General features: G+C 37.9%; 1 protein-coding gene across 1 annotated transcript; it reads right to left on the reverse strand.

The window, feature by feature from the left end:
• Positions 1 to 7958: 7958 nt before the first annotated feature.
• On the reverse strand, positions 7959 to 11584 carry LOC121422505. The gene is made up of 2 exons (XM_041617625.1): positions 11330 to 11584; positions 7959 to 8925 (listed from the first exon to the last, which is right to left on the reverse strand). The coding sequence occupies exons 1-2, from the start codon at positions 11435 to 11437 to the stop codon at positions 8671 to 8673; spliced, it is 363 nt and encodes a 120-aa protein (XP_041473559.1). The 5' UTR covers positions 11438 to 11584; the 3' UTR covers positions 7959 to 8670.
• Between the last annotated feature and the right edge of the window lie 1509 nt (positions 11585 to 13093).

Genomic DNA, 13093 nt, shown 5'->3' on the forward strand with positions numbered 1-13093 from the left:
CTGAATTAGTTGCGGGAGTAAAAAATGAGGGGCCGCGGAACGGTTAATCCGCGTTGATAAAGTGGCCGTGGGGCACCTGATCTGACTAATACAATATACAGATCAGTAGGGGTGGGGGCTAGCCATGCAAAAGCATGGGGAAAGAACTTGTAGGAAGTTTTATCTGACATGGTTACCAATAGTAGGCCTAATATAGTGCTTCTCAGCAGTGGCGTAACTACGGGGGGGGGCATGGGGGGGCACGTGCCCCCCCAATCGGCTGGCCAAAAAAAAAAAAAAAACGGGGAAAAGGAGAAAAAGAGGGAAAAAGGAAAAGAAACGTAGTGGGGGAAAGAAGAAATTGTTGTTTATTATAGTGTTATATTATGTTATATAACATAAGAAGCATTTTTTCATAACTTTATGAAACGTTATTTGCTTAATTGTGTCTTCATTGTTCCTGGTGCTCGCATAGACTGTTTAACGAGATATATAAACCTGCTGTACTAAAGCCACCCGTTTTCAAATCAATATACAACAAAATAATATATTTCCTCGCAATTAGAGTTATTATTGTTTTAAGTAGTGATATATTCTTTTTTCATGACTACTGAAAGTTGTTGCCCTATTTTAAGGTCTTAAAATAAAACATTTCCTGTCCGTGCTAACGTTCGCATTAGTGGATTGGTGAGATTTCTGCTCTTCATGAACTCCTAAAATCAGTCCTTAAAATGTCAATTTTTCTGATCTGAATATCAAAAAAATTTAGCTCGCGCTTCGCGCTCGCATCATTTGGTTAGTGAAATACGTGGGTTCTTAGTGAATTCCTACAAATAACCCTTAGAATGCCCCTCTTCATGTCTGAATTTCCTAGATTTTCAGCTCGCGCTTCGCGCTCGCAGTATTTCATTAGTGAGATGCGTATGATAATCATGATTACAATGACTTCAAAAAGTGCTCCATGTGTTTAGATGTAATTCTAACAAACTCAGCAAGCGCTTGGCACTCGCATTAGATGACTATGGTGAGATATGTATACTCTGACTTAATGAATTCCTAACTATAGTCCTTAAAATATCCATGTTTGGGGTCAATATATACAAAAATTTCAGCTCGCGCTTCGCGCTCGCATCATTTGGTTAGTCAAATACGTAGGGTCTTAGAGAATTCCTACAAACAACCCTTAGAATGCCCCTCTTCAGGTCTATATTTCCTAAATTTTCAGCTCGCGCTTTTGCGCTTGCAGTATTTGATTAGTAAGATGCGTATGATAATCATGATTACATGACTACAAAAGGTGCTTCATGACTGTGTTTAGATGTAATTCTAACAAAATCAGCAAAGGATGGCACTAGCATTAGATGACTATGGTGAGATATTTATACTCTTAATGGATTCTAAAATATAATCCTTAATATTTCCTTGTTTAGGGTCAGTATATACACAAATTTTAGCTCGCGCTTCGCGCTCGCATTGTTTGTTTAGCGAGACAGTTAAGTATCATGATTACAAAACAATTTGTTAATTTTTATCCCTCAATATCACAAATTTTCAGCTCGCGCTTCGCGCTCGCATTATTTAATAAGTGAGATACATATCCGTTTAATGGCACTGCATGTCCTTAAAATATCTCTATTAGGTCAGAATACCTGACAACTGAGCGCGCTTCGCGCGCTCCCTAAGTGACCCGAAATTTTTGCTGGTGCCCCCCCAATGCCGTGACCCACGGTACGCCACTGCTTCTCAGCCAATAAAAAACGCAAAAAAATGAAATGCTCCATGCATAAAGCGTTTCACAAAAATGATTTGTCTGACGTTTTATTCAGAAGTGTTACCATAGTAACAGTGAACTGCTTCTCAGCCAATCAAAATCAAGCAATTGTCAGACCTGAAACCGGGACGTGACAATTCCGGACAAATTGAAGAAACGTGCTTCGGTAGCACTACTAGCCCTACTAGCCCTCGTGTCATTTTTAAAAATGTTTTATTTTACAGGGTTGGGGGGCGTGGTAGCTTCAGCACCCCCCCCCCCCACCCATAGACCCCCAGGCCTTAACCCTGACTTCTCGGCCCTGTTCCACTGATTCAGGCTCGGTGCCAGGATTTTTTAAGGGGGAGGGGTGTGCAAGTCAAGAAAATGGACTCTTATAATTATCTGGCCCCGGCCCCGGGGTATTTGGCTAACTGATTCCACATTATGTAGCATAGAGAGTGTTTTACACAGGGATGTAAGTACCTTGAAACCATCAAAGAAGCAGATGAATGAAAGTTGTTATATATTTTATAGGCAGTGGCTTATGGGGGGCACGGTGCCCCTCCCCCCGTCGGCTGGCAAAAAAATATATAAAAGAGGGATCAAAGAAACGTCTTAGCAAAAAATCATTGAATATTATATTATATTCTATTTAATTGTGCCAGTTAGTGCATGCCTTGATGCTCGGCCTTTGCCTTGAGAGGGCCTTGGCCTTGAAGGTTTTGAACCTTGAAATTTCAAGGCATTTTCAAGGCTTTTTCAACTTTTATATTTTGGACTTTGATTTGTTTTTATAAAAGAAATTATAAATGTTTCAATTGTTCTGTATATTTAATTCAATTCAAATAAACATTTATTTTCTTCCATTTTATTACATTTTCGTAAACATCAATTCATATAAAAGCCATTTTTTGTGAAAAATATAATGTTGGGTTTAAAGAAGAAGGCGTATACCCTAAGGTGTATACACTAATGTTTGCACCAAAATGCCAATTTTGACATAGGCCGATTAGTGCCCTTTTTTAGCTTCGACCCCCAAGCAAAAATATGTTCTGCCGCCCCTGTCCCAGAAAGTTGAGAAATACACATTGAGAATGGGCATGCCAGGATCAGATGACTGTGGTAATAATGATTATTGCACTAAGCATTAAGTCCACTACACTTACATTCGCATTATATATATCTGCTCTTCATGAATTCCTTTTTTTTTCTGGACTGAATATAAAAAAATTCAGCTCGCGCTTCGCGCTCGCATCATTTGGTTGGTGAAATATTTATGGCCTTAATGAATTCCTACAGACAAGCCTCTTCCGGTCTGAATTTCAAATTTTTTTGGGATCGCGCTTCGCGCTCGCAATATATTTGATTAGTGAGATACTTAAAATTTCCGTTTGGGGTCAATATATACAAAAATTTCAGCTCGCGCTCGCATGGTTTGTTTGATGGCCTTAATGAATTCCTACAGACAAGCCTTAGAATGCCCCTCTTCCGGTCTGAATTTCAATTTTTTTGGGATCGCGCTTCGCGCTCGCAATATATTTGATTAGTGAGATACTTAAAATTTCCGTTTGGGGTCAATATATACAAAAATTTCAGCTCGCGCTCGCATGGTTTGTTTGATGAGATACGTACGTATCATGATTACAAAACTTTGCTTATAACTCTTTCTTATGTCTGATTTGAAAAAATCAGCTCGCGCTTCGCGCTCGTGTTATTTGATGGCACAGTTCTTAAAATGCCTCTAAAATTTATAGTATTACAGCATGTACAACATTATAGCATGTGCATTGCTTTCTAATGTTTTTTTCAATATTCTGTATTGCATATTATATACTTCAAGTTGTCAAAATTTTGGGGGGCACTAATCGATTTGTTTGCCCTCACATTACAGTACAGGCCAAAAATTTTGGGCCACCCTCAGATTTAAAAGAAAATCATAAAAACTCTTCATTCTGCATTTATTCAAATGTATTGATACTGGATGGACTATGGCAGTTCCATGACATATAAGTATGCTTCCGACTGGTTTTGATTGCACTTGATTGTGAAAACCCCAGTCGGCTTTCATAATTATATTCAAATTTTATGCATAAACTTTAAACCTTAAAGGTATGCATGATATTTGAATATTTAAAGCAAAGGTTATTTTTTACAAACTGAAAGCTTGTCTGACATAGCAACAAATAATATTAACCTGTGGATAGTTAACATGTCAGTCAGACAGTCAACCTGCTTGAAACGCCGGCTGAAACGTCGAGTTTTCTCTACAACTCCACTATGTCCAACTCAAGCCAGCCTAATTCTCTCATCTACTCAGTCTTCTCTCACCCCTCCAACTCAACCAGCCTTCTACTCAAGCCTCTCATCCTGTCTACTACTCAAGCTTTACACTCTTTCTAGTTTACAGTCCTCAGTGGTTTACAATACACTCATTTCCGGAAGATACTCTCCTATGTAACCGCCACTTTCTCGGCTCTACTCGGTTTCTTCTACCTCTATCCACTATTTTCTCAGTCCTTTCCATTACTTTACATGATGGTGTACCGTATAAACCACTTCAGCGATGCAAACCTTCAAACATCTTCTGTTAGAATGCAGTTTGCACATATCATTTGCTGCTTTATCAGACAAGCCTCGGACAAACTTTCAGGTTGTACGTCAAAACAGCCTTTGCTTTAATGAATTGCATGCATACCTTTAAATTTCAAGGATTTGCATAAAATTTGAATATATGAAAACCGACTGGGGTTCACAGAAGTGCAGTCAAAACCGGTGAGAAACATACTTGTTTAATATACAGGACCTGTCTTGGCCCACTCAGTATGAATTTTTGCTTATATGCAGAATGCAATGTTTTATTTGACTATTTTTTTTAATGTGAGGGTGGCCCCAAACTTTTTGCCCGTACTGTATATGGGGCTATCGCACCTTGCTTCCAATGACAGTGGCGTAGCTACGGGGGGCCTGGGGGGCACGTGCCCCCTGAGATTTGGTGTGCCCCCCCCCAGAAAAAATTGGCAGAGCAAAAAAAAAAGAAAAGAATCTTCGCTATGAAAAGGGAGAAAGCAGAAAGAAAGAGGAAATGAAGAAAAAAGACAGAAGAAAAAAGAAGAGGAGGAAGACGAGTGAATGAAATAATGTGAGGGGAAGACTTGCAATTAAAAAAATATTTTCATGTTACTATATAGAATTTTTGCTGGCGCTTCGCGCCATAATTGCCTGTTCGATGTGATTCATATCTTGCTCAATAGGCTGATGTGGAGCAAGTTTTGAAGTCAATGTGCAAAAGATATTTTAGTTCGGACATCGAGCTTTCACTATTTTTTTTTCATTTACAAATTTAAGTGCTCTGTAAAATTTCCGTTTTATGGTCTACATATCAGCATTTTAAGCTCACGCTGCGTGGTCACATTGTTTGATTTTGCCAAGTTTATATTGTCTACGTGTATTCCATAATGTTCCATCAAACAAATGTATTCAGAATGCCCAGATTTTAGGTCTCAATATAAAACATGCGCGATAGCCTGCATGTTCTTTATATTATCCAGTTTTACATCAGAATATCAATAATTGTCTGCTCACGCTTCACGATCGCATTATTAATGATACCCAATTGACTATATCCTATTTATGACTTACAAAATATGAATAGAGTGTCCTGCTTTTAGGTCTAAAATCTCAATTTTCTTCCTCTTGCGCTTCGCGCTCGCATCAATTGTTTAGTTACATACCTATCCCATTAATTAATACAAAACGTGTTTAGAATGACCTTTTTTTTTTTAGGTCGGAATGTCAAAAAATTTGCTCGCGCTTCGCGCTCGCATTATTGAAATATATACCGTCTTCGTGGTTAACTGTAAGCAGTCCGGTCTCTTTTCGATAATGCTAGAACTGTTGATAAAAATTATGTTCGTGCTTGGGGGTACATACGAATCTTGTTCAGGATCACACATAACATTGCCCAGAAAATTAGATTTTTTAGGAAAAATACATTAAAGTAAAAAAAATCGCTCGCGCTTCGCGCTCGCACTTTTATAAGGCTTATGAGATTATGTTATGTTTATGTTCTGTTATAAGAATAAGAATAAGAAGTGAATGATATTTGTGAAGATAATTTCTGGCCTGGTCCCTTATTGGCGAAAGTCAGATCCTCCCTTGTGGACACATAGACACACACCGGAAAATGGCCGGTGCCCCCCCCCCCGGGAAAAAAATCCTAGCTACGCCACTGTCCAATGATCGACGCTTTTGTTAAGAGTGATCTGACTCTTTTCTACATGCATAATGTGGACTGAACACTGTAAAACTGCGGTGTTAAAACTTACACCAATTGGTGTTAATAGAGGACCACACCCTGAGGTGTTAAAATTACACCGCAGAGATTAAACACAACACCAAAGAGTGTAAATGTAACAAGAAAAGGTGTTGTCATAACACCTATAGGTGTAAAAATAACACCACCTATTTAACACCGGTGTAAAATAACTGGTGTGGTCCTCTATGTACACCGGTTAACACCACAGTTTTTGCTGTGAAGTGTTATACAGGGCAGCGATCCGGGGGGGTCATCCATTCTCTTTTGCAGCCTATCTGCATGATTAGTATCCCATCCATCCGAGCCAATTCAAGAGTTGTGGATGTCCATTTGTTTGGGAGTCCATAATCAAGTGCCCTGAATGCTATCATCCGAAAAATTTTCTCCCCGGTCATCATTGCCTCATAATGTTGCAAGGGGGTGGGTGCCATTGACATTAAAAACTATAGGCCTAAAAGTTAAAAATAATTCTTAAAAGAGGGATATTTTCGCTCGTTCACTTGGCTCACTCCCAAATCCCTGGAGAAAAATCGAGTAATTACAACACTAGCTCCCTTTCTGATGCAGCCCCCCCCCCCCTGCATCGAGAAGTGAAATCACCTAGCTGCCCTCATCTACATACACCCATCAGGGCATCATGATGTTATAGTCATGTATAGATGAAATAGTATATATGAATTTTGAATATGTATTATTTGGGCGGGGCTAGCTGCATGGTCGGTATAGTCTCCTTCGTACATCATTATCTGCGCCACAAAAGACATTTTTTTATTGTATTGAATAAACAAGATAAAAAGTGGACAATTTCTCAAGCCCACAGAAGCCCCACCTGAACTTTTATTCTTGGTCCGCGTGGGCACCCCGGGTATTATATTTCTCTCTGCATGTCGAATCTGCTTTACTCCTACTCCCGTCTCACTTTCTCTGCCTCTCTCCGTGTCTATCCTTCTCTCTTTTTTCCGGAGTCTTCTCCAACCCTTGTTTTTTTTTTCTCTCTCTCTCAATTGATGCAACACCCTTTTTCTATTTTTCTCCCTTCATCATCATCTGCATTTTCAATACCCAAATACACCTCTGCTCAGCCTTTAAGCGATTGCTTGTTAGTAGCTCACAATATACTCTTTTCGACACACTCCAGTCTCCTTGCTTATCATTCCCTTCCATATTAATTATATAACTCTTAAGTCTTAACTCTCCACCCCCTCTCTTGTTTCGCCTAATTCCCTTTGCTTTTTATACCCAACTCGCACACACCCCCTTTCACCACTGTACCCCCCAAACACAGACACGCACAAACACTCACACGGCTTCATAGGCCAATACCACCTCATTTCCTTTAACACAAAGAACAGGAAAGTGACATATATTACTGATTAATAGAATGAAAAGGGATTAATACTGAAAGTTTTATCAAATCCCGAAGACAATCATAACTTATTCCATTATTTCAATGAAACAACAAACAGGTCACCATGAATATGCAATGACTGAGCTGATGATGTCATGTTCCCACTTTCACTCTCCATATTCTAATTCTATCACATGAAATTTTTAAATTTCCAAAATATTATTAGAAGATTATCTCCTTGTAACTAACTGCGTTGCATTTTACAGCAAAGGTGATCTTAAATGAGCAGAAATTACAATACAAAAGAAAAAAATAGTGGCGCGGATTCATGACATCATGCATTTACAGTTTCAATGAAATCATGCAAGTCGTGCCTTTATCTCGTTATTTTCATGTTTTACTCCAAATTTGATTCTAATTTTACTTTATCTTTTCAACTCATATTTGCCGCCTATTATGATGTTGCATTCATATTTGACTTTCCCCACCAATGATTTCTCATACCGCCGCATGCTTGTCCGCCAAGAACTGAAACATGAACCAAATACATTAACAAGATTCTGTATGATAAAATCTGACTTGTATTTATTTGTGATATCCTTTGTGGTCCCAATGAATAATACATATTCTCGAAAATATGACTAAATTAATTAACATATATATAAAAAGGTTTTTGATAAACTTTAACTTGTTTTCATTTGACAAATTTACATTCCAATTAAGTTCAATTGTTTAAACGAGGTGAATTTACACACAATGATAACACTGGTTATAAAACTTAGATTATTATTATACAGGTATTGTATTAATATGCGAAACAAATAGCAAAATTGGCAGCCGAAAGACATACGGTATATATTAAATAATCAAGTTACAACACACAACGGGGAAGGGAGTGGGGTAGAAATTACTGTAAAAAAGCGTTTGCATCTTAATAATGGTCATTCAGGCATACTAAACATGGATGCAGAAATTAAATTATGATGACAAAATAATGCCAACATAAGTGAGCAACGAAAACTAACATGAGTTAAAAAATAAACCATTAAAATTCAAACCTTACATAAAAATCTGCCAATAGGCCTAACATAAAATCCGCATGTAGATGTATAACGTGATGAGACGTAGTAAAGTAAAATTAAGTGAAGCGGTTTTCATGTGTGCTTTTCTGGACGAAAGCAAATTATCTATTTAATATTTTTTGTTTGGACATTCCCTATACTATTTGACATGGAAAGACACTCTGTAGATGCGACTATTATGAAGTCCTCTTTCTTATGGCTGCCTCCTGGATGATCTCTTGACCTTCCTTCGGTCACCGCGCATCATCTTGGCGCCAAACCTCTCCTGTCCGGCGGCCATCCTCTCACGAAGTTGGGACAACTGGTCAGCATAGGGGGTCTTCAACTTGGACATCTTCTCTCTCAGGTTGCTCTCGCCATATTTACGGGCTCTCTTCTCTGCGTCTGCCTGGAACCGTTCAAGATACTCGTTCCGTACTTGCATCCCCTGCCTCATGGGCTTCATTTTCTGTTCATTGGAGAGGGTTAGAAAGGAAAGGTGCCAGGAGAAAGGAAAAGATTCAGACGAAGACGTAGAAGTAGTAGACGTAGAAGAGTACAAGTAAACAATAGAAGTAGACGGAAAGGTATAACGTATAAGTAGAACGTAAAAGTAGAAGAAATAGGAGCAGACGTAGACATAGAAGAAGCAGAAGAAGAAAAAGAGGGGGAGGAGAAGGAAGAAGGGAGAGGAGGTAGTGTAGAAGATAAAAAGAATGGAGGAGGAATGAGAAATCAATTAATACGCGGAAAAAACACTAATACCTAATTGAATAGAAGGAAAAGAAACAATACCGAAAATCCTCTTTTCTTTTAATTCTCCAATAAAAAATTTACACGAAGTCAAAACAATGAGGCGCAACATTCCAGCCTTGTCTGGGAAATTATAGTTACAATGTTCATTGACAAAGAAATCACTCAGCTGAGGCAGAATTAGACCTCATAATTACTTGCCAAAACTTGGAAAATTGAATTCGGTATTTCTTGTCAGTAAGCCTATACATGCATGGTGTCGGAAATAAGAGAACTGTATACTGTAGTTCTTTTATATCCTAATCTGGTGAATTATCCATCTCGAGTATTAACCCTCAAAATTTGGAGTATGCATTGTATAACGTTTATGCTCGTATGCAGTGACACAACTTATAACAAAATTGCCATACCGGTTGAAGCTACTGAAATCATTCCATTTGTTTGGCTGATATAATAAATTTGTTATACAAATTGTGCATTTGGTATTATAACAAGTCTTTATGAATAGGCACTCAGATTATTTGCATGTATGGGCCTTTACTGTTTTTGACGACGGTTGTACACATGCAGTGGCTTTTTTGCTACCTTAATCAGGTCCTATAGGTCTAAAATACCAAATGTAATTAGTCCTGATAATTTAAGAATTCCCAGAAGGAAAAACAAGTTAGACCAGTATTTTTTTACTGGTTTCCAGTATATTTTTACTGGGCCAGTTGATTTTTAACTGGACCAGTAAAAATCAACTGGAGACCAGTTCCAACAATTGCATTCCAGTTGAAGCAATTAGTAATACCAGTTAAATTGTTTTTCATTAAGCTGGTGTTACTGGTCCAATAAATGGTTTCCAGTAGATTTTTACTGGTTTCCAGTATATGTTTACTGGACCAGTTGATTTTTAACTGGACCAGTAAAAATGAACTGGAGACCAGTTCAAACAATTGCATTCTGGTTACTGTTCCAATAAATAATGACTTTCAAGTCAGATCATTTAACAAATTATGAAAAATGAATCTTACAATTCAGAGAAAGTTATTATCGTTATCATTTATCATTGTTATCATCATTATTATTATTATGATCCTTCTTGTAATCATTCTTATTACTGTGTTATTATTGTTATTGATATTGTAATTATTATTAATATTATCATAATTCAATTATTATTGATATTATCATTAAAATAATTATTTCCTCTAATTATGATTAAGATCAAAGCAAGATGTATTCCTCTGATTATATAGTCAACTGGTCTAAAGTAATTCTGAATCAATGTTTGAAATTAAACTGGTTAAGACCAGAAATACCAGTAATTCTGATGATGCTGATCACATGGTTTACCTCATTTGTATATATCCTGTTTTTTAAAGAAAAATCAGGATTTATAATGAAATTTCTTTGCAATAGCACTCATTGTTGTTTGAAAACCTTCAAAATAATTGTGTGAACTAATTCACAATGAAAATGTGTAATTTTATAAATCACATTCAAAATATCAGCAGAAAGATTAATTTACTTTTCCATTACATTTCACTGGCCATGGTATATAACAAACCAAATGCATGTAATAAACTGATCTAGTAAGACCAGTACGAGGACCAGTTCGACCAGTTTGGAGACCAGTGAGACCAGTATGAAGACCAGTGAGACCAGTCACAACCACCAGAAATAAGACAAGTATAAAATTCCAGTACTTCAAGACCAGTTTAATTTTTAACTGGACCAGTATGACCAGTTAGACCAGTAAACCGATATTCCAATTTCCAGAGTTACCAGTGAAAATTATACTGGTCTAACTGGTCCAGTGGAACTGGTTTTTCCTTCTGGGTTACTAAATCATATAAAAACATTCAGGTTTATGCCGAGACACCGACTATCAAGTAGGGAATCGTTAGTGAGTAGTAAGATATTTCCCTGATCATAGCATGGTTGCATTTCAGGAGAGGGCTTCACGCTTTTTCAGATTATGCTGATTATATAAGAATATAATATAATATAAAAAAATGATTATAGTAAAATGAGGGAACCATAAGGTAGCGAGTGTGGAGGATTTTTGGAAAGCATAGACACCGCAAGGGCTTCGTAATAAAGTTTCCACCCAGAATTATATCACCCATTCTCACCTCCATTCTCTGCATACCACGACGATCAGCAAAGTCCTGCCTTGGATTCATGGCCAAGGTAGCCCCGACGAGTGTCAGGACGAGAAGGATCGCTAGTGTCTGATGCATCTTGAGATTCCAATCTCCTCCAGAAGATACAATTTACCAAGAAAATTGAGGGTTGGTGTGGCGTTGAAAGAGTCTTGTCCACACGGCTTGTTTATCCCAACTGCGCCTCTATCGTATCTTCTATAGCTCTACGTGTACTGGTACCAAAAAGGGGTGTATTCCGAATCTGTAACAAAGGATTTTATCCTCGTTATTGTTCCTGGTTTGAAGCTCGAGTTCTCGCTCACCAAAGCGTGTCCATCAATAAAGCAACCACTGGTCCAAAGGAGTAATATCTCCATGTCAGCTAACAATCAAGTGCTTCTTTCCTCAAAAGGCCAGGGTGTGTGTTACAGCACAAAAACATACTTTTCCGAAGAGGGTTCAGGTTTTATGTGGAAAAAATGAAACAAATAAAAGAAATGAAGCATCGATGAACTTACCTTTGGAACAAATGAAGTTGTCTAGCAGCGCTTCTAGAACATGATCTACTCCCATCACTTAATGTGGGGGAGACGAAGGTTGAGGTGTTTTTTATCGCGTGACAAGCACGCTTGACAAGACGGTCAACTCATGCAAGGAAAATATGTGAAAATTTAAAAAAATTCTTGCGTATATCTTATAATTCTTTACGAAATAAACAAGCAATATAGCATTATATGGTATACATAGAAAATAGTACACAAGGAGAGAGATATTCCATGCTGGTCTATGAAGGCAGATCCTGTTACCGAAAAAGAGCAAAAAATATAAAATAAACGTTTAAAATTGAGGATTTTGATGGTGATGATAATGACGATGATGATAACATTGCATGATAATGATTATCATTGTTAGCCCACAACTCGGAATTTTTATACGTGATCTTCTTTTCATTTTTTTTTCGAATTGAGTATAATACATTCACTTTTGGAAGTTAAAAGAACAGGAACTCCCGTTCCAACTTATACCATGGAGATTAACATCAATGGGAAGAATATTAATTGATTAACATAATTCTATTCAAGACCCCAGATGGTGTGAGAGCAATGTCTGATATTCAAGGAGGGGTTACTCTTAACTCGCACATCGTGTTGAACATGCAATTTTTTTTGCGTATTCCAGACGATAATGCGAGCGCGTGAGTAATTTTTGATGCCCAAAGTTTCTTCATATAGGGCCTACAGCCGCTTCAATAAACACTCGTCTTACCTCCCGAGAAGAAATTCTTTTGCTCTTTAGTGAAAAAAAACCCCAGTAATTTCTATCGCTCAGCAATGATAAGCTTTATTCAATCGATCCACAATATACTGGCAGATCAGACCTTGGAATGCATACCACTATATTCGTGGGCGATTTGCGGTATAGTATACCCACTTCCCATAAAAAACAATAATACACATATCAATAACATATAGTGCGCATGATCAGAAGAAGGTTATTTGAACTCTGATGGCATGGTGGTTTAGCACCATCTCTGATGTCTTGCTTATTCATACCATAGAGCTATTAATAGAGCTATTAACAGAAGGAGATCTGACTCTCTCAAACGCTTTGCCCCATGCGCGGCACCGCTAATCCCCTCTCAGCAGGGTCCCTCACGGCGCATTACAGAGGCCGCTCGTAAATCAGATAAGGAAAGTTGATCGACGCGATCAACAGCTCGGGTTTGCGCTTGCGCAGTAGTGTCTTCACCCA

The sequence above is a fragment of the Lytechinus variegatus genome, chromosome 10, assembly GCF_018143015.1.
Source record: "Lytechinus variegatus isolate NC3 chromosome 10, Lvar_3.0, whole genome shotgun sequence".
Lineage (NCBI taxonomy): Eukaryota > Metazoa > Echinodermata > Echinoidea > Temnopleuroida > Toxopneustidae > Lytechinus > Lytechinus variegatus.